General features: G+C 39.0%; 3 protein-coding genes across 11 annotated transcripts; all 3 read left to right on the top strand.

Moving 5' to 3' along the window:
• Positions 1–814: 814 nt before the first annotated feature.
• LOC145894707 (solute carrier family 35 member G1-like) lies at positions 815–2,122 on the top strand. The gene is made up of 2 exons (XM_082983351.1): positions 815–1,250; positions 1,575–2,122. Exons 1-2 carry the CDS (start codon positions 815–817, stop codon positions 2,120–2,122), a joined length of 984 nt encoding a protein of 327 aa, XP_082839477.1.
• Positions 2,123–4,704: 2,582 nt separating this feature from the next.
• Positions 4,705–5,908, top strand: LOC145895195 (solute carrier family 35 member G1-like). Its single transcript, XM_082983962.1, has 2 exons — positions 4,705–5,171; positions 5,358–5,908. Exons 1-2 carry the CDS (start codon positions 4,760–4,762, stop codon positions 5,903–5,905), a joined length of 960 nt encoding a protein of 319 aa, XP_082840088.1. The 5' UTR covers positions 4,705–4,759; the 3' UTR covers positions 5,906–5,908.
• A 719-nt stretch (positions 5,909–6,627) lies between these two features.
• On the top strand, positions 6,628–9,495 carry LOC145894470 (E-selectin-like). 9 transcript variants are annotated; one of them, XM_082983074.1, is made up of 9 exons: positions 6,628–6,851; positions 7,204–7,248; positions 7,537–7,635; positions 7,698–7,916; positions 7,980–8,018; positions 8,194–8,427; positions 8,512–8,618; positions 8,686–8,823; positions 9,063–9,495. In XM_082983074.1, exons 3-9 carry the CDS (start codon positions 7,632–7,634, stop codon positions 9,294–9,296), a joined length of 975 nt encoding a protein of 324 aa, XP_082839200.1. In that variant the 5' UTR covers positions 6,628–6,851; positions 7,204–7,248; positions 7,537–7,631; the 3' UTR covers positions 9,297–9,495. The 9 variants fall into 9 exon arrangements, with proteins under 9 accessions (XP_082839200.1, XP_082839196.1, XP_082839198.1 ...); XM_082983070.1 differs by having other exon boundaries at positions 7,155–7,248; XM_082983072.1 differs by having other exon boundaries at positions 7,150–7,248; positions 7,540–7,635.
• The last annotated feature ends 13,312 nt before the right edge of the window (positions 9,496–22,807 follow it).

Below are 22,807 nucleotides of genomic sequence, written 5' to 3'. Positions count from 1 at the left end.
AAAAATTATATTGCTACATTTCCACAATGATAGTTTTTAATCTTTTTGCTTCTAAATCTTTGGAAATGTGGCCACACCTATTAGAAACGGGCTATATTAATTTTAGAAATTGCTTTATGATTTTTATTATAGAAAGCTACAAATTTCCCAGTCAATTTTCAGAGGTGCTTTGCGGGCCAATTGCCCCCTCGACGTTGCAACTGTGTGACCAGTCAAACATTAACCAATTTTGTCAGATATCATTTCATCAAGTGGCATTGTGTGAGGAGTTGGTACACAACATTAACCGGTTCATGAATTTGCTAAGGGTACACATTTGAAGGCAAGCGGTTATTTGAGTTCCTAAACCATTTGCACACCAAGTAAATTATAAAATAGGCCTAGCTGTTCATACATGTGAAACAGAGTTAGTTGAAGTTCCGGTTTAAAGAATGCCTGTTTAGACTTCAGTCGATATAACTGATAATAAGCTTATTTATGAGATATGCTAGTTAATGTTGCTGGTTAAGAAAGAAACATTCAAACAAGTGTTGCTGTTTAACTAAAGTTGTTTGTTTCTGCAGGGCTGAATAAGGCTAACTCTTTGTCTAGTTTTACGTATGCTGGTTGCTTACAACAAGCAGATGCCCAGTTACACTGCCAAACGTCGTAAGTGAATAAAAAGTGTTCTATGTACCATATATTTTTGAGGGACACTATTGCAAACAAATTATTGATTAATTTGTTTATACTTTAGGCATAATTTTAGTACACGTGTGCTTAAAAAATCAGAAATATATTTCTACTTTTAGATTCATAAAATACGTGAAACCTCATGGATTCCCAGTCAAACAAAAAACAGGAGAGCATCGATGCTACTGAAAGCACAGACAGCTTGCAGAAAAGCAGCAAGGTCAAATGCAGCTGTTCGTCGTTAGTTGGCTTCACGTTCGCAGTCTTATCTACATTCTTCGGAGCCGTGTCGAGCGTCTTTATTAAATTCGCCACTGGCGCCGCGCCCGATCAAATACAGCTGGTTCGACTTTACGTAATATACGCCGTCGTTTTGCCATACCTCACCCACAGAAAAGACCGTCTTGTGCCTACAGACAGGACCACAGGCATTTTACTGCTCGTCAGAGGCGTTGTCGGGTCTGTTGCAACCATGGCCTACACCGCAAGCGTCAAGCTAATGCCTTTGGGCGACGCTATTTCAATACTATACACTTACGTATTGATTGTGGGAATACTTGCATGCATCGTGTTGAAAGGTGATAAACTTTTTTTGACACAGAATGCGAAAACGCACAAGGCACTTGAATGACACTGTTAACTGCAGAAGTCAAAATTGTGAGGTTGTTTTGCATCGTTTGACGATTTTTATATAGTAACTGGTCGGGACACAGCCCTTTAATCATTAACTCAATTTTTCGCTTGCCAAACCACTTTTTCGTCACCATGATCACATAAGGTTTCAGTGGTTTTTGTGGGTGGGATGCAGGCGAAAATCAAATGCAACTGTAAAGCTTTCTACCAGTCGTCATGTTAAGTTTAAATATGTTTCTTTGCACCTTTTACATTCAATGTTTTTACAGAACCATGTGGTACAGTGGAAGTGATACTCTCCTTGGCAACTTTAGCGGGCGTGGTGCTTATCGCACAACCGCCATTTCTGTTCGGTAAAAGCGACGTTGACGGCCAAGACAATCAGCGCGCCATGGGAGTAGCCATGGCGTTGACTGCTTCCACATCCTTCGCTATCACATACCTCGTGATACGGAAGATGGGACCTGCAGTGCACTTCAGTCTGTCATTGTTCTACCTCAGCTGGTGTGGCCTGCTTATTATCATAGTATACATTATTGCCACTGGGAGCGCCAAAGTGCCATGCATTACCGACGTACTGCATATGGTGGGATCCGGGGTGACCGGTTTGTTGTCCATGGGTTTCGTGACCCTCGCATTGCAAAAGGAACGGGCGGGGGCCGTGACACTGGTCAACACCACTGAGGTCATTTTTTCGTTTGTGTTCCAGTTTATATTCTTCCGCCAGAGTACGTCATTATACACCATAATCGGCGCTTCGTTGATTCTAACTTCCGCCCTTGTGTTGACTGCGCGAAATTTGCGAAAAGCGGTCTAAAAAATATTAAATAAATTGTGGTTCTTAAATTTTTCCGGATATGTGTACACTTACTCAAGTTCACCCATTGTGTACTGTTGTACACTGCATTTTATTTTGGCGAAACATTTAATCAAGCTGAACAGGAATTTTGCGGTATTGCTTGATGGTGATGTCACGACAATGATAGCATAAAACAGCGATTACCGTGACCCTTAGAACATGAACTATTCTCAGACATAAGCACGATACGGCAACCCGATTAAAGGGTAACCCTTTTCACGAAACTCTCAACACAAACTCTTATTTCGTAGATATGCAAACGTATAACAGGTTTTAGATGAAGTATGTTTGAAACTAGAATGTTGCAGAAAGAGCTCCGCTCTTCGTCTCGGTGGAACATAAGGCTGCCGTAAACACCATGCCTTGTGATACGCCAATACGCCAACAATAAGAGTTTAGTTGGCCTAATTACCAATGTAATTTAGTGTGAAAGTGGTGGAAGTGGTTGGCATACGCGCCAACATGAATAGTGCACATTAACGGCATAGTCGGCAACATCCAAGGTTACACTGGACTTTTCTGATTCTGCATGGATGCAAGCCCTAACAAGGGACACGTAAATTTAATGTTTACACCATTTCAATCAAAAAATAGGGCACTGTGATGCCGATACATAGAAATCATATGCTAAATTGCTATTACTTTTATGTGTATTTCACCGAATAAGAATGGTGAAGTCGTTAAATCAAATAAACTTGTGTGGTTAGGTACTTTAGCGTTACCATTTCGTTTTTAAAGACCCAACTAGAGCTTCGGTTACTCGAGCACAATAAAAATGGCAGCTGTTAGTATGTCTGTACTTTGAATGCATTGTGTGCTAAGCGGTTCGGTGTCAAACCCAGGCCAAATGTTAACTGGACTTTGAATTAGGACGCAGATACTGCGTCACGAAGAAACACTGTTTGAATAGTACTGTTAACACGGTTGCAACTGCCAAGCAAACAAACCAGAGTCGACCATAAGGTCGTCAAGTGTAGGTTCTCGCTTTGTTTGTGTGCATTGAAGCGTAAACTAAACAATCGATTGAGAAATGCCGGGGCGTGATGCCAGCCTTATGTCATATTGCCAGCACACATGCTGCGTGATTTTCAATGCGGCTATTCCCAAAACTAGGGCAGTTCAAATATATAGAAATGTTCAGTTTGAAGGCATTAGGGCGAAAGTAACAGCTGTTGTGAAGAGCATGCGAGGAGACGTTGTCTTTTATTCTCAGATTTTTTGCCAGGGCTTTGTTTACATTTGTTAGTGATAGCAGCACTATTTGTTTGGTACTCCATTCATAACTGCGATATTCCTGTGTATTCACATATATATATGTATATATATGTCGTATCGTATAGCGAGGCAAGCATGTGATATTCAGCACATACAAAACTCCAAGGCTGCTGCTGTGGATAGAAGGTGTGTGTGTCCGGCAGTACACGAGCTGGAGATCGGGTTTCACTTTGGCGCCTATTAAGAGTTGTTACAGTTGCGACTACACTCATGCTACTTAAAGTGTGTTTGGCTTAAATGGCAGTGGTGGTTGATGATGCAAAATGTTCGTAGTGAAGCTTTGATAATATACGCGCATGTAAAATATGTTTCATAACTTTGATCAACCAGAAAGCTCAGGGCCCCTGAAACCTTTTAAAGCCAGGTAGACACTAGTATAGTTTTAATCACTGCAGTCTGCTTTCCTCCTGTAGTTTTAATTCAGGCAGTAAAGAGTCATTTTTAGTTGGCTGACGTTGCTTTGTTCACAACCACGCTTTATTTATTTCCAATAGTTTGTCTGTCCCGCCTGGCATTCATTTTCAGTCTGGCGTGGCACGACAAGGCAAATGTGTCCCGAAAAGACCTAAGAAATACTCTAAAACGTTTTTCCTGTTTACAAAATTTTAAACGCACGAGATTGCCATGTACTTTTTTCGAAAAATGTTTTGAGGACACAGTTTTGAGGACAAAGAAATATAATTCGCCCGTAACTATGTTTACGGAGACGCGGCCACGACCGAATGGTACACCATCGCTTACCGAACGAAATTTATGACAAAATTTGCAAACAAATCGTTTAATTAACGGAACTTTTGATTACAACATTGTGAGAAATGGATTCATGACAACTTTATGTAAACACCAAATCCATCATTTTACGACATTTCCAGCAATGTCAGGCACAATAAAACAAATGAAATGCCATGCTATGTGTGTTGTTGTACGGTTTGGGGTAAATGATATGCACATGCAGGTTGTTATGTATAACATGAACTAAACTTACAGGTAGTTATTACGGGTAGCAACATGCAACTTTTTTAGACACCAGATGTAATTACAATTCATCTGGTACATGAAGTCGGGCAATAAAGAAAAAGCTTGAGTTTTTGAGCAGTTTGTTGTGGAAAAGCTCATTGTTGTGGTAAATTCAGAAAATGATTGTAACCAGGAAACGTACTGTTTTTCTGGGGTAAACACTGATACAGACAAGAGACTCGCATTCACTTGCATTAAATGTATAAATTATAATGGTTTCATGTCAATTTCTTGTGATTTCAGACAAATTAGCGACATTTGCCAATTCTGGTGCAAAATATACCATGCAACCACCGCTTTAATATGAAGGAAAAGAAGAACATCGAAGACTCAAGCAGTAGTTCAGGAGAAAAGCCATTCCGTCTACTATGTCGAAAATTAGTGGGATTTGGTTACGCTTTGCTGTCCGCCATAAGCGGCGCTGCCGGTCTGCTTTTAGTAAAATTTGTCGACGACGCCACCCCAGAAGAAATGCAATTTGCGAGATCATTAGTGCAATATTTAACGATGCTTCCCATTCTGCAATACAAAAAGCAGGACTATTTGCACAGCAGCGGTTGGATAAACTTTTTCGTGTTTGCGAGCAGTCTGACGGCGGTGACTGCAAACTGGGCAACAAATTACAGTGTTATGTTTATTCCACTTGGTGACGCTGTTTCAATTATGTACACATACGTCACGTTTACAGGAATTGCGGCTTGCATTTTCTTGAAAGGTAAGTGGCATATTTTTAACTACAACTGTCTGACGTTGCCAGATATATAACTTGTACAAAGAGCTTATCGTGCTAATTCTAACTTTGGCGTTTTGGTCCCTACAAGATTAATCTTAGAAGCTATATCGTGGAAAGAGACCTCAATTTTGTTGTCATTTATACACAGGAATTTTTGTTGTTGTGCAGAAGCGTGTTCCGCAGTTGACGCCCTCCTATCAGTTTTCACGGTCGGCGGACTTGTTCTTGTGGCGAGACCAACGTACATTTTCGGGGGCCAAAGTGACGATTCGTCGCCGAACCACGTGGCTGGCATCTTGCTTGCACTTACCAGCGCCCTTTTGAGCACTTTTACGTACACCTTTCTGCGCAAAGTCGGTCCCAAAGCTCATTACAGCCTGTCACAGTTCCACTATTCATGGATCGGCGTTTCCTTGTCCCTCGGGTTGGGAGCGTTGAGGTACCCTCTCCGCATTCCTTGCCTCTATGACGTAATCATCGTGACGTCGTCGGCCACTCTCGCCCTTCTGTCCCACTTATTCATGACAGTTGGACTACAGAGAGAGAAGGCTGGCCCGCTTGTAGTAGTTCAATCAACCCAGATTATTTTCGCCATTGTACTTCAGTTCATTTTCCTCGGCTACCGTCCGCCACTCACCAGCTTGGTCGGTTCGCTGATCATTTTCGGGTGTTCGGTCGGTCTGACTGTGAAAAAGTTTCGACATGATGGCGATTAAGGATTCTCGTATCTATGTCCCAACATACGTATATCAAGTTGCTTTAACGTGAAACCAATCTGCTGGTGATTTTCGTGCACCATACCAATAAATATTACCGCGTGAAAGAAAACCACTAAAAATTTATTCTTTTCTATTACATTTGTTTAGCCGCATATGGTGATCGACTTAGTGACAGTGAAAAAACAATTCCACATATCTTGGGAGATTTTGGAAGCACGAGGTTGACAGTAGCGTGCGGCGGTTTGGATTTCTTTTTTCATTTGAAAACAATAACTTCAACCTTGCAGTTCCTTCAATCGTCTATAAAATTATTTTTTGTTTGAGTATTCAAGAAATTGAGGTCAATTAGAAAGTTGATTGTGCAGTTGAGCTTCGGCTACATGTGGTTGAGCACCGAAGAATTTCGAACCGACAGTGGCTCGATATGTGGTAATAACTGCAAAAAACTTGTCACTCTTAACACAGAACTGGATAAATTTCATTCCACCCTTGTCACAAGTCATAAAGCCGCTTCCATACACTGGATCGTGTTTCGCCTGAGCATTGAATTCTACGGCTACTGTTGCAAGTGTGTTTGTTGTTTTATCCGACCTTTGTTAAACCCGTGTTGGTTTCGGACGTAGAGGTACGGCCGCCTATGGTGACACACAAAGACAGGTTTTTATGCGCGAAGCATAGAAGTGTAAAGGAGAATTAATACTAAACGCGTACGAATAAGAATGTACAGTTTTAGAGTAACCAGAAAGTTATAATACGTTTTTTTTTAAATTCTTTTACTAAAGGTCCCTGGGGACTTGTAATGACCTACAATTAGAGTTTATCGTATCTCAGGTAAAAAAGCTTCGATACACTTGATATTTTAAAAAGACCAAGATTGAATAGTTGCGTTACTGGTAACCAAGAAGAAATGTTACGCAGTATCTAACAGAAATACCGCAGAAAGGTTAGTTTACCTGTTATAATTGCTGACTATAATTTACCAGCAGTATACAATAAATACTACTATTGTTCGATGCTATCAATGCAAGTTTTACATATCTAAATGGTTGAAAAACAAATTTATGGAGCATTCATCCTACAGATCATATTAGAGTTTCGTTAACAATTACAGAAATCTGTCGACCGATACATAAGTCACCTGTGACAAGCTTGGTTACAATGCTACTGCTGGAGTTTCAGTATACATTATGATTTTGCACACGATAATCATAGCAGTTTCTAAAGCCATCCAAACTTTTAAGACTAGATGAAGATTGTTTGTTGACGCAACGACATAAAAAACATGGAACTTACAGAATTGCTTGGAACCAGGGACGAAACTATCAACACTTCGGAATCTGGCGAGTAGTTTTGGAATTTACATATATTACTTTCCACATATAGCCTACTCACACAAGGCCTGCAGATGTGGTGCTGTATTTCATTAAACAGATCTCAATTTATAATCACAGTATAGCGATCCTGCCAATCATGCCATTGCATGAAATATTACTGCAGTATAGAGATCTGACGATTATTTGGTATTCATGATAAACTGCTGGGCCCAATTTGTTACACAAAATAACAGAAGCCATAATGTATGTAAAATGGTTGGGAGTTTTTCTTGACCTAGCTTGTTTGCATCCCAGTAGAGGGAAATTCCCCAAACCCAGAAGTGGTTCGAACAAATTTTTCCGATACAAATTTCCACAACACAGTAATTTTAACGGGGAACACTATAAACATGGGTAAGTTCTCAACCCTAACAATAAAACCCTGTTTATCAAAATTTGTTTTGTGCCTTATAAAGGTGGCATACATTCTGAAGCAAACGAAATAGTTGACGAAAACCAACTCGGTAACGAAAATACAGGCAATATTGAAAATGTTGATGTGATTCAACAACGAATTCCCAAAGAAAAACGAAAAACAAATCGGTTAAACTGGAAAGTTTTTTTCTCTATTGTTCTACTGTCGATCATATTAGTGACTCTAGTAACATGCTTATGGTTGCTGGTGCAGGTAAAAGGTAGGCTTTAATCAGAGAACACCGAAGTTTTTTTATGCTATACGTTGTTGTACGTTATTACAGACCCCGAGAAACCGTGCAGTGATTGCGTTGCTTCAGCTGGTAAGTCGCCAATCGTGATACGTTCATCGGATATTAAGTTTGAATTTGCACAGCCCTAAACCAAAATAATTTAGCGTTAATAAATTTTAATCCCGAACATTTCCGAGTACAATGAATTGTTTTTTCGTGGTGTAAATCGTGTTATTTATGAGTTTTTATTGCAAAACTTCAACAGCTGCAGTGAAATGCAATTTTTTGGTTCCCGACGGAATCTCGCCAGCTTCAAAATGCACAAATAATTCAGATGTTATTTCACTGGATAACGGCAGTACGTTGTATGGTTTCGTGGAAGGAGCAGTTTGTAATATTGCTTGTGACAATCAACATGTCATTAAAGGAACAAATATAGTTGAATGTATGGCATCAGGACATTGGAATCCTGGTCTTCCTGCCTGTGAAACGAGAAGTAGTATGGATACATCGTAAAACCGCCAAAATACCGACTGGTTTTAATTTCTGTAAGCAGCAATGAATAAATTGAACATTTATTTAGAATGTCCTACTCTTACTGACATGGAATATGGAAGCGTTGTTTGTACGGACGGAAACAAAATTAAATCAAATTGCACATTCAATTGCGATAGCCGCCACGTAATAAAGGTACATATTTGTAAGAGCTATTTTTATAACTATTTATACTTTAATAAAGCCTGCTTGTTTATCCCAGGGTGTTAATCGTATAACATGTCTTTCCACACAACAGTGGTCACATGATATTCCGGTTTGTCAATGTCCCGAATGTACGGCAGGTCCATCGTGCGACTCAATCGATTGGAACGTTGTCGTCAACCAAATTCACTCAGATGTAATTTTTTTTAATTTTTAACAGACACTCTAACGGTGCACAATTCACCCGCAGACTTGTATCTTGTAGAGGTATGTTTATTTTATGTGTGCCACAGAGAGGGCCACCATTCCAACCTATGGGGTATCAGAGTAGCTGGCTAACTGTTGACGATCTTACAAAAAACAGCCAGAACAAAGCAGTTACCCTGTCTGGCTCCATTGCTTACCTTTTTTATGTTTCGGAATTGAACTGTACAGATACATTATGGAGCCCACCGCATCCGGTGTCACACAGACAAAGGCTGGTACCAGTGGAAACAGAGGTACCACGGCACGTGTACTGATCTGACTACAGGAGCGTCAATTCAATGTGACAACTTTCACTCAGATGAGGGGGCAAGAGTGCACGCTTTGGCCAATCTCATTCATCGTTCACCGAGTTACCCACGCCCTTGTAACGCCCGTGTAATGGCGGGTGAGTTGAGATGCTGATCAACTCTGTGTGTTTAAGCAACTGATTTCATATTTTAAATGACACTTTTTCTAACCTTAAAGAAACCCAGTGGAAAAATTATGTGCTAATTGCCCAATGGTCGGTTGTAATCTGTGCCGTTTTTTTAGATTATTCTCTGATGTACATGCATTATATTTGCGTTTTTACTACTATATTTTTAAATAAATAAAGCCTGTACAAGCATAATGCAGATATTTAGACATCAACACTTTGGTCACAAGCATGGAACATTGATCTCCAAGTTTTTCAAAAAATGGTTTCCATGCTTGTGGTATAAAGTACATAAGGTAGAAATCGTTGCAGAGATTGCAATAGAATAAGGAATAATTCCTGCATTACTTCCATCTCACGAAAAACTCAGGGTGCAGGAACAATTGTACGAGAAACGAACCACACTGTGGCGGATTTCGTGAAATAGAGGTACCGAAACCCACATTTATGACCTTTCTAACGATGCATTCTTTGTTTGCGCTGCCAGTAAATTGCTGGCCCACTCCAGACGCACAGTCATTGTCTTATAAAGCATTGGGGAGCAAGGCCCCGCTATGCAAACAGTTGCATTAAACCCCTGATTTTATGAAAGAGGCCGTAACAGTCGCATGTTAACTTTTAATGTGTGGCGCAACATCCACAGCTGGATCGCTCGTAGATTTTTTGAGGCAATGGTAATCCACTGCTGTCTGGATTACTTTGGAAAGAGCAAGCAGAACGCATTTTGTTTAAGAGATGCAGTTTAGGATATGATTAAAGTGTCAAGGCTGTGGTTCTTAACCGGATAATAAATACACCCAAAGGTGTAATTTGACAAATATTTATATGTAACTGGGATGGGATTTGTCCAGCTGTTCCTGAATTAAATGTAGCTCCGTTACCTGTCCAGTGTTCAGGTATTTCAAGTGTTTTTCAGGAAATGGCCACAGAGAGTAGCAACCAAGCATCTGAAACCGGCAAGTACTTTCAAGTATAAACTATAAACCTGACATGCATACAAAAACATACGTTAGCATGATCTACTTCTGTATGTTCGGTCTTCATTTACGTTTTTTGCTATTTTGAGGAAGATATTGGTGATACTCAACAAAACGAAACCAATAATGAGAATACAAATGAGAACCAAGATGAAAGCCAGGATGCAGGCGAAGAAGAAAATGAAAACCTCTTGGGGCCAGAAGTTGTTGAACCCGAAAGGAATTATTTAAAATGGGGAATTCTCGCGTTTATCATCACTGCAGTTTTATTGGCAATAATAATCCCCATATGTTTTGTTTATCTGCCCCATCAAAAAGGTAGGTTTGATAATGTATGTCACGAGGTGGTAACGTCACGAAGGCTTCGACTTTATCCAAAAAGACCACAACAGTCGCTTGTTAAATTTTTTACATTTTTTTACTTCTCGATAAAATGCGGAACTTGTTGTTTTATTGTACAGTAAAGCGAAGCAGTGTAGCATATTACTACCTTCAAAATCAGAGGTTCTTGTTATTTACTCCTTTAGTGGTAAAGGAAAAATGAACTAAAGTGTTTCATTTACGTATGTTTCGTTGTCCCGTCACTATAGCAGCACCAAACACATCAATCTTTATATTCTTCCATTGTTTACTTTTCATTGTGAGGCGCAGAACTATCATAGCCTCCAGAGAGTTGTAAGTGGTCGGGACCTTACTTTCATTTTAGCAAAGCGGTGCAAAATACCAAGAACTTGCATTCTTTTTCTCCAACTGTGACTTCCATTTACAGGCAGGTTATGTTATGCTTGCTTGATTGAAAGAGTCGAAACTATATTAAATGGTTACACGAGACTTATTAGTACTATAGTATTAAGTTTGCAGGCTTGACAGCCAAGGCATTGCAGCCTAGCTGGATCAGCCACTTTTTTCTGACAAGTCGGAGCAAGATTTGAAAAGTCAAGCTCCCGGTGAGGTTTGAACTCGCGACCCTGGGCTAACCAAGCCCAACGTAGAGCTAATGATCGCGATACGATAGCTGTGATCGCCAAGCAAGGACCTGCGCAGTGGGGCGATCCTGCCAATCATGCCATTGCATGAATATATTACTGCGCTACTATAGTATTAACAAAACATTTTGGTGAACAATGTCAATTGAATTAAGTAAACCATTTTTCAGATTGTTTGAATATTTCCGGCATTGAGTTTGGCACCGTGACTTGTACAAGCGGCAACGCAATTGATTCGACATGTTCATTTGCGTGTAACTTGTCTCACATTATGAAGGTAATTATCTTTGTTGAACAACTTCCTGATTAATAAATGAAATGCACGCCGATTTTATGAGCTATATTTTTGGTCTTATAGGGAGTTAATTGTACTAGATGCCTTTCAACTGGAAAGTGGTCACATGGTGTCCCAGTTTGCCGATGTCCAAACTGTACAGCAGGTCCATTGTGTGACTCCATTGATTGGAACGTTGTGATCAATCAAATTTACTCAGTTGTAAGTTGATTTTACTCAGTTCTAAGATGATTTTACTCAGTTGTAAGTTGATTTAACTCTGTTGTAAGTTAATTTTACTTAGTTGTAAGTTGATTTAACTCAGTTGTAAATTGATTTAACGCAGTTGTAAGTTGATTTTACTCAGTTGTAAGTTAATTTTACTCAGTTGTAAATTGATTTACCTCAGTTGTAAGTTGATTTTACTTAGTTGTAAGTTATTTTTACTTAGTTGTAAGTTGATTTCGCGCAGTTGTAAGTTCTTTTTTGTAAACGCGACCCCACTCCCTAGAAACGTCCCAATCTCGTTCACAAAACCTATGTTCGTGTTGATGCAAACAAAAGTTATGACGGCCAACATCTCTGGTAAACATTCTTTGGCAATTCTGTGAGCCGCAGACAAATGGCCACTGTTTTGACCTAAAAAGTCTCATTAGTGCAGCTTGGTGTGACTCCTGTAGACGATCTTGCCGATCGAACGGCCAGGCAAATACTGTCACTTTGTGGTGACTATACAATCTAGCAACCTTCGTTCTAAACGTACATTTTTACACAATAGACCAGGGCTATATTTAGGTATATATATAGTAACAAGTGTCAGTGACCAGTCATTTAGTGTTGGTGTTAATTGAATCAGTTTCTTTAAAATATATAAATATATATTTCACTGATAAGCATAGTTTGGTGACATAAATAGTTCTGTGTTTCTCAATTTGCATTCTACAGGTACACTACGGAGCTAATCGTATACAATGCCACACAGAAAAAGTAGTCCACCATTTCGAACTCAGATACGATGGCATCTGCACTGATTTGGACACTGCTGTATTTAAACGATGCAAAAACTTCAAATCAGACGCTGGAGCAAGAAAGCACGCTTTGGCTCAACTTATTAGAACTTCACCAAACTATCCGATTCCTTGTAACGCAGATGCAATGGCGCTCGAGGAACCTTGTAGTCTCCCCTAGGAGAGCTCGGGTGTGAATGCAACTGATGTTTTTGTGCCGCATTCAACCACGCAAAAACATTTTGTTCAGTGCAGCTGGTGTAACTAGTCAGCTGCACTGATAAGACCTTTTGTGGCCATCTGTCTGCAGCTTACACAATTCATGTTATTGGCTCCACTTTGCTTAACATTTTGTTTGGCTCTTAAAGTGCCTTAAGGCTTGTAATTTATTGTAAAATATTTTTAATTTGGCGCGCAACGGACTTAACCCATTTGTATTTGTGTTAATTTAACTTGAGAATGTATAAGTGTGCAAAACCATGGGTGCCTCTGCTTTTTGGTTATGGCAGCCGAAGGTACTGACCGTATAAACCAGGGGTGCACAATCTGCGGCGATATACGACCACAAGTGGCCGTGGATGCTAAGTCATGGGGCCGTACACATGCTTTATAGAACATTTGTATTGACTGTACATTGTCAAAAGCTAATTAGGTTTTTGCCTGGGTATTTGGCTTCTGATATTGATCAGTTATTGTCAGACATATCTTATATACGACAAAACTAATATCAGGTGACTTGTGTACACTTGCATCTTTTCCACTAACACAAATAACATGAGAGAAATTGCGTTATCGTTTCGTGTGACATAAAGCTGAATGTTTTGCGCTGCTCTTCGTTATAACATGATTCGAATACATATCGACCGATATTATAGTTCAAATAAAATCCTTGCACAAAAAGTAAAAATGTTGTTACAGGTAACAATAATATTGTTTGTAAGAATGCAACATCATTGTGAGAGCGTTATTTGTTGATCAATATTACGTTCTGATATGTGGCGCTAAGGAGCTCCCAACAAACCAGCATCCAGGAACGCAGGTCATTGGCAGCATTGGTCAAGCGCCCGAACCGCATATAAAAAATACCTGTTGTTTTGTGGTAATCCACAGTAAGTTTCGTTTTTCCAATAGCATACAAAGCTATATCTTTTCCAGTACAGATGAGCTACAACTGAATGAAATTACAAGAAATTTTTGTTGTAATAAGATGAAAATAAAATCAAGTAATTGCTTCTATTGTCTGGAATGAAGATGCTTGTGTAACGAATTTTATTTCCTCCACGTCACCTTACACTTTTGTTAGTTATTGTTATTGTTTGTATTTCATTGTTTTCACCTTTCTTCCTGGCACCTTGTTATTTCACTGTTTTCTTTCGTTGTTACCACTTCATTATATTGTTTTACCCACGCATATTGCTTTTAAGTCTCGCACTTCACTTACTTTGACTATTTTATTACCTTCGTCTCCCCTCCCTTTCATATTATTTCACGCTTCGCTTATTTTTGTATGCCCCGGATGTGCAAGGTGTCGGGAAGGCGCATCGTGATTGGTTGGTGGTTTTTGCGCAACGAACGATTTCTCTAAAACGAGGGGGAGTTTTCTTCTGGGCGTCGCGTTGTTAATATCTCTGTTACAGTGTTGTGTGTGAATTATCGGGATCTTTGCCAGTGACGTTTTGTATTGTTTTTAGTCGCTTTGAGTTTAACACGACGTCCAATAAGTTAAATCAGCCTGGGTAACTTTGGCTTTGTGGTAAGGGGAGGGCTTTGACACTTTTTCAGCAACTAAATTTGATGACATCGCATAGAGAAGAGTTGGAACTTACAAAAAAATGCAAATTAGTGGGTAGTTGAACGATTCATTTTTCTGCAAAATCCAGTTCCATTTTGTTGCTCTTTTAACCAAAATACTGAGTAACCAGGGGGGCAAATGGCCCTAGGGGGATGGCTAAACCATTTTTTCGGAGACTAATTTCGATCAAACTTTGTAGATATGAAATGGATCTTTCATAAAATCACAAATGATTGGACACTTAAACGATTCATTTTTCTACAAATACAACCTGATTTTTTTGCTCCATTTTCAACATAATTTTCAGCAGCACCCACCAGCAAGTTACTACCTAATTGGAATAGCCCAAAACCCCACTAAAACTGCCCCAAACACCCTAAAATTCGCCATGACAACAGCACGCACATGTGCGCTCATTCAACCGTAAATTTAACTTAATTGCGTCACTGCTTTGCTTGGTGATGCATGACTTTGCATTGTGACACAGGTCTACACGGTGGGCATTTCCCAGCACCAAAACTAATTTTCATAGAAATACCAATATGCGTCCTTAATTGGGGGTTAACATCGCCACCCAAAAACATCTAACCGCCGAATTGCAAAGCTGCCAAAATAATTCCGTAACACTTGTGGTGATATTTTAAAACTGTGCTTTTATCAACTGTTATACAAGGACGACTAACAACATTTTATTTCCCCGAAGTTTTGTCCATACGATTGATCAGAGTTGTTTTCAAGGAGAAAGCAAATACACTGTACACTTCCCTATTTCAGTCATAAGCTTTTCCCTAGCCGTTCTTATACATTGCCAGAGCGTGAAATGTTTTTTATGTGTTGCGAAGCAGTCATTCATTGCAAATCGCATGGTTATGTGTACACAACTGACTTTACTAGGCGACTAAGCGCAATTTACGAAAGAAGAAAGCACGGTTCTTGTGTGTCCTGTAATAAATCATGTTGGCCAGTGTGTTTTTTAAGTCAAGGAATGCTTAGTAGCACTGTGGTAGACAGCAACACTTCGGAACTTGGCAAGTACTTTAGGCAGCAACTGTGTGTTTGTTATGATCCTTATAGTCTCGGCTATGGTTGAAAAAAGTTCATTTGATGAAATAGAGAACGAATTGAATCATTCTTGTTCAAATCAACTATACTTTATCTACGAACCCAATGTGGTAATATCCAATGTGTAAATACGTTTAAAGTTTCGTTTCTCCAATAGCATACAAAGCCATATCTTTCCCAGTGCAGATGATTTACATCTGATCAATGGAGCCTGCTAGGCCAAGTAAATGATAAGCACGGAATTGAAACAAAAAATGGATTTTAAATTGGTCAACATCTAATTAACTCGGGTTAAAAGTCATCCTGCACAAATCGTTCGCATCCTTGACATATTGTTACTACATGTTAAACCTTCTAAATTGAAAAGTCAAAGCTAGTATGCCGTTGATCATATTACCTAAAGTAGATCGTTTGATCGCAAACCGATATTTACTAAAAGTGGAAAAACGCGCACATTATACGAGAGCCATCTAACACTTAGGTATACAAAAAACATTTTGACTTCATTTATACGTTTTCTGTGAGTCCGATTGTTTTACCTTAATTGAGGTTTAGTGGTGTGCCTTCTTTATATGAATAATTGTATACAACCCTATACAGCATCTGATCAATTACTTGTTTTAGTCCGAGTCTGTTACTTACTTCGAATACAGATTAACTTACTTCGAATACAGACGTCTACTCCGAACTTGTCAGGCAACAGTAAGAACAGTTGATGGTCGTTGCGCAGTAGTAGATGAAGTGCTTTTTAGCGCTTGTTAAATACATTTGAAGTAAGCTATAAAGACGGTATGTAAAGACGATAGCGCTTGTATTCTATTGGGCTTTTCTGTAATTGCATTATTCTTTAAGCTTCAGAGTCGGGCTTGTAAGGTAAAGATTTAGTATATGATAGAGGCTGAAAACATTAGAAACATGTTGGTCCTTTCTTTTCCTTTCGTTTGGTCCATACAAAACCGAAACTAACTTACCTTAAAAGAAATTTCGTGTATACTTTAAACATTGCTCCTGACCAGTTACCTTTTGTACTAGCCTATATACTGATATATCATTCTATTAACAAACACTTTAAATTTGGTTACTGAAAAACTATCTAAATTAAAATTATGACGTAAATGAATGGCTTAAATATTTGTACTGACCATAACAATTTTGTTAGAGAAGAAAATTGTCCCAAAGTTTGTAAACCGATGACAATATCATATATTATGTACGGGTATAATTATGTGAAAAACGGGAAAAAAAACTTTTTTTGTATATTTAGAAAATATGGTTAGTGGGGCTTATTGCCATCTGGGATGTAACTCATCATTCCTATTGCAAACAACTCCTGTAAATGATCCCAAGCCGTTTGTTTGACGAATATATATATATATATTTGGTCAGTATTTGCAGGTATCCTCAGCATCGCTTCCCCCGTTGTGAGAGCAACGGACGGCTTCGGGCAATTGTAAATTAGGAGACACTCAATAAAAACCGGTGTGTGGATAATAACTACGGAAACCGTTGGGTAATGAGACGAAAAAGGATAAAACCACGCACTGTTCGTCAAAGTAAAGGCACCTGTGCATCAAGCTTTTCTGGTACAAGTATTGAAAGAGGATGTTTCCACACTGCCAATAGCATCACAATAAATAATTGTAAGTGCTAAACTGCAATAAAATTATACTTTCTGTTTGTGAGTGTAAAGTTTACGTAGATCAATCACAAAACATGACCCAATCTGATGATCAACTTCCATGCCAACAGAAAGATCGGTACACTTTTCTTGGAGATATGACCAGTACATGGGTTTCGAACCTTAGCCAGACATATAGCCTACCTCTGGCAAAATTTCGACAAAGAAACACTACTAGTGATGGCCATAGTTGCGGGTTTGACACATCCTTGTTACTGAAGTTAGACCGAACATTATAACTGTGCTTGATTAGGCTTATTATCTAACCTCAACCTACTACGCCCCGCACATACTAAATCATATACCTAGCATACAATTATCATTGACACAACAATTTCAATAACCTGTTTTAAATTTATTGAAACAAACAGTTAGCGCAAATATGAGTTCGCTCACCATCGCAGTCATTTCCGGACAGAAATGGATTTGTTTGTAATCACTGTAAAACTAAACACTTTTTAAATAGCATATAAACAAACGTAAGAAATTAGTTTGGCAAATTTGATCAAAAAATAACTATTTAACAACTTTAAGTATGGTAGTTAAAACTTAGAAACTCAAATATGTACATTATAACATGTGGCAACGTACTGTATTTCATAGAAAACGACCAACATACCCATCAAACAGACCAGGAGGCAATTGATAACTGTGTTCCGCCAGTTGTTCACAGCAAAAATACTTGTGCAAGCGACAAAACCTTAAAACCAGCTGTAGATGAAATTGAAAATGAAAATGGCCACCAAAGTCAAAACGACCCGAAGGGTCTTGATGAACCACTTGCTGATGATCACGCGAAGAAATGTTACCTTTTTAGTTCAATACAAAAAATTGTCTTATTTCTTGTTCTTTTAACTTTCGCAATACTCTTATCTCTTTTTTTATATGTCATATTTTCACGAAATGGTAAGTTTCGCTTTTGCCCATCACTGAATGTAGTTTAAGTAAGTATTTTCACAGATTCCGTCGTAACGTGTAAGTTCGTTGTTCCTGATGGAATGTCGCCAAACTCATCATGCACAAACAACCATGATGTCATTGTCCTAAACAACGTTGACAATTCCTATGAATTCGTGGAAGGTGCTGTTTGCAACATAACATGTGATGACCAACATGTTATCAAAGGACCAACTTCCATCAAGTGTATGAAAAACGCAACATGGCAACCCTCCATTCCTCATTGTGAGAAAAAAGGTTAGTTAGTTTTCGAAATTTGTTCATTTACAATATACAATAGAGTTATTCTCTTTTCAACAAATTGCATTTGCAGCAGTATATCATTAACCTTTTAAACAGCCCTACCTTGCCTTGGCCAATTTTATTCATCACACAGCAAGTTATCCGCGCCCTTGTAACGCAGATGTAATGGCGCGTGATTTATCATGCAAACAACCGCATGTTCTTCAAAGAGTTTGTTTTGTGTGGCAGGGTTTTATTTGGGAATATCATAATGGGAAAAACAGTAAATTAGCATCGATTTCTTCAAGTTACCAAAATTTAGTCACATACGTCGATATGCTTTGCTGGCAAGCTTCACTCTTTCACATACTGTAATAAGTTTTTGTCCTTTTTGTTCATTCTTATTATTTGAAGTGCATACAGAGAAAAATTGTTATTTGGTTGAATAAATACATTAGCTGTGATCGTCAAGCAAGGACCTGACGATCCTGTCAATCATAGAATTGAATGAAACATTACTGCGTTGTATAAATTCTTTTAATTGTCTGTGTTAACTATTAGCATCGTTTATATGTCTGTTTGAAACGAAACGTAGAAAAACTGCCTTCAAAAGCTAATCATTATTTCTCTTTCACAACAAATTTATTTCGAAGTTAAATTATGTCACCTTTCCTGCCTTAAAAAATCTTTGCACAATAATATATTATTGAAATCGTAACATTATCCATAATGATTCTTGCTTTTCCATATAGTTTGATATACTTTTACGCTTCTGTAAACATATATTTGTGATTCTGTAAGTGTATTGAACAATACTTTATGTTAGCATATTGTGGTGTTTGAATGGTCATAGTTTTCTACTTGGGCTCAGATATTAAACGCCCGTGACAAGCTTGGATAGAGTTCTACTGCTCGAGTTTCTGAAGAGTACGTTTTTGGACACGCTAAATCATGACGGCTTCTGATGCAAACTTTAAAGACTGGATAAGGATTTTTTGTTGACCCGACGATTTAAAAAATGTAACCAGAAAATTGCTTGAAACCACGGCGAGAAGAATTAACACTCTTGCACAAACTATAATTAACACTCTTGCACAAATTATAAATTGACAAAATTGCCAAAAAGCATTTTAACACAAACACATTGTATAAGGAAACTAAATAAATAAATAAAATAAATTTGGCAACTAAATCACCCAATATATTGTTGAATCTAACATACGTTAATAGGTAATGAGGTGTAATTTACGATGGAGTTTAATTGATAAGCACTATATGCTTTCACAAGTGGGCAGTATAAAGTCTGAACAGTGGTCAAGTCAAATATGGACGAAAAGGCATTGTTACTTGATATGAACAACACTCTTTTTTCACGAAAAAAATATGTTGCTCGGTACTAAAGTTATGTTTTTAGTACGGTTAACACGTTGATTTGGGAATGCATATTACGCCAGTTAAACAAGTTTAGTTTTAGTGAAGTTTAAGGTCGCGAATGTTTTGCTTAATAACCTTTTGGGTTAAAAAAAATAAACAACTTATTTATTACTACGTAGCCAATGGCTAAATTAAAGGCTTGTACGTGGGCTAAATACGGCGACATACTTTCCCCCTGCAGGCGACGATCTAATAAGTTTGTTGTAAAATTAAGACAAGACTTGTCTTAATAGGTATGTGCCAGTGGCGGTGCGCGGGTTGCCCTAGGCTTTGCGCGCTCTACGCTTGCTTGGGTGGTTGGCTGTGTGCTGTCGCGCACGTGTTCTGTTGGTGTAGTTTTTAGTTCTCGTCCAGGTGTGTGTGCTGTTTTCTTTCGACCAATGTGTTTTTCAGTTGTTCCTTAGTTACAGTGACTTAAAGCCTCATTTAGGAAATAAACAATTTAACATCATAACAATTTAAGTCACTGTAACTTCACTGTAATGGATGCGTCAATGAAACCAGCACGATTGGATTTGGATTTAAATTCACCAAGTGCAGCAAAAGAATGGAAGCACTGGAGGAAGACATTCGAGAACTACACCGATGAAATCTCTGCTGGACTTCGAGAGGATCAGACTCTAGATAAGTTGAAACGTCTAACTAACTGTGTATCACATAACGTGTACGAGTATATTGAAGACGTGGAAACCTACGACGATGCTATAAACGTTTTGCAACGGCTATATGTGAAAACTCCGAATGAAATATTTGCTCGTCATATTTTAGTTACAACACGACAAGAACAAGGTCAATCTCTTGATGAGTTTTTGCAAAAACTCCGTAATCTCAGCAAAGACTGCAACTTTAAGTCGGTGGCCGCTGAGGTTTATCGACAGGAATATATTAGAGACGCATTTATTAGCGGAATATTATCCAATTCAATACGACAGCGCCTCCTAGAAAATAAAGAGCTAAGCTTAGAAACTGCCTTCGTGCAGGCGTCGGCTTACGACGTTGCACAAAAGAATTCTATGGCCTACGAGGCAAATGGCATGATTTCCACAGCTTCAAAATTGCAAGATGAGGAGGATTTGAAAGAGACCACCGCGACACCAACTGCCACCACATATCACACTGTGCGAAAAAAAACGTGTTCGTTTTGTGGGTACTCTGCTCATGACCGCCGTGACTGTCCAGCGCGAAACGCGATATGTTACAAATGCAGAAAACGGGGTCACTTTGCGAAGATGTGTAGGTCAGTATCCGATACATCTGCAACAATCTGTAGACAAGCCTCTAATGTTATCAAGAGCGCACCAAAATGCTTAAGTCCGGCAACAGTAAATGCCCATATTCGAGACTATAAGTTGTCAACACTGATTGATACTGGTAGTTCTGGTTCGTACATCAACGAACAAACGGCTAGGCAACTGAAACTGAAGGTTCAGCCAATGATCGAAAAGGTGTCAATGGCGGCGCCTTGTCTACAAGGAACAGTAGTTGGACGATGCGTGGCTGACATTAAACTTGATAAACGAATCTATCCTCAAACTAAACTTGGTGTTTTTCGGGACCTGTGCTGCGATTTACTTTTGGGACAAGATTTTCAAATGAGGCATAAGCAGCTTGTTTTCACTTTTAATGGTGATCTCCCAAACTTAAGAATTGATAAAAGTGATGTGTGTGGAATATCGGCTGCCGAAGCACGTTTTCCATCACTATTTGCTAACTTGAGCAAAAACTGCCACCCAATAGCAATAAAATCACGGAGATTTTCAGTATTCGACCAACAATATATTGCCCAAGAGGTGTCTCGGTTATACAAAGACGGAATAATCAGCCCAAGTGTGTCGCCGTGGAGAGCGCAACCTCTTGTTGTCAAGGATGAGGTTTCTGGGAAAAAAAGATTGTGTATTGACTATTCCCAGACTATAAATTTATATACTGAGTTAGATGCATATCCGTTACCCCGGATTGATGACATTGTTAACAACCTTGCGAAATACTTCTGGTTTTCCACGTTTGACCTCAAGTCTGCCTATCATCAGGTTCCAATTTGCGAGCAAGACAAACCCTATACGGCTTTCGAAGGTGATGGAAAGTTATGGGAATTTAACAGAATTCCGTTTGGAGTAACTAATGGTGTCCCTGCTTTTCAACGAGTTATGGACAATCTTGTTCAAGACTGCAATCTCAAAGATACATATCCTTATCTGGATAACGTGACTGTGGCTGGGATTACAAAGGAAGAACATGATCGCAATGTAAAAGCATTTTTGAGTGCCATAGCATCGCGTAACTTCACACTAAATGAGGCTAAAACTGTTTCCAATGTAACCAAAATCAACATTCTTGGATACACTGTTGGAAATGGTACCATTGCGCCTGATGCTGATCGATTGGAGCCACTCCGCTCTCTCATGCCACCATCAAACAAACGATCGTTGCAGCGTGTACTTGGATTGTTTGCATATTATTCCAAGTGGATTAAAGACTTCGCAAATAAAGTTCATCGGCTAAGACAAGTCAAGACCTTTCCTCTGGATAGTGCGTCTGTTCAAGATTTTGAAAAGTTGAAAATGGATATCGAACGTGCGGCATTGACAGCCATCGATGAGCACCAGACTTTCGTAGTTGAATGCGACGCATCCGATGTTGCTATCTCCGCTACACTTAACCAAGGGGGACGACCGGTTGCATTCTGGTCTCGTGTTCTCCAAGGAAGTGAACGGTTTTACCCGGCAGTCGAAAAGGAAGCAACTTCTATAATAGAGGCTGTGAGAAAGTGGGGTCATTTGTTGTCCCGAGCTCCCTTTGTTATTATTACAGATCAACGTTCAGTTTCGTTCATGATGGACAATCGGCGTCGATCCAAAATCAAGAACAGCAAAATCCAATGCTGGAGATTGGAGCTTGCTTCTTATTCATATGAAATACGATTCCGACCTGGAAAAGACAATATTGGCCCGGACACGTTTACACGAGCAACTTGTTCTACCGTTTTTCCGTCGTCGCTTATGGATATACATGCTGGATTATGCCACCCTGGTGTAACACGTTTATTGCATTTCGTACGGTCTAAAAATTTGCCTTTCTCAACGAGTGACGTCAGGCGAGTTTGTACTTC

The sequence above is a fragment of the Ascidia mentula genome, chromosome 3, assembly GCF_947561715.1.
Source record: "Ascidia mentula chromosome 3, kaAscMent1.1, whole genome shotgun sequence".
NCBI lineage: Eukaryota > Metazoa > Chordata > Ascidiacea > Phlebobranchia > Ascidiidae > Ascidia > Ascidia mentula.
Note: the sequence above shows the minus strand (reverse complement) of the source record. Positions and strands in the feature narration are given on the sequence as shown.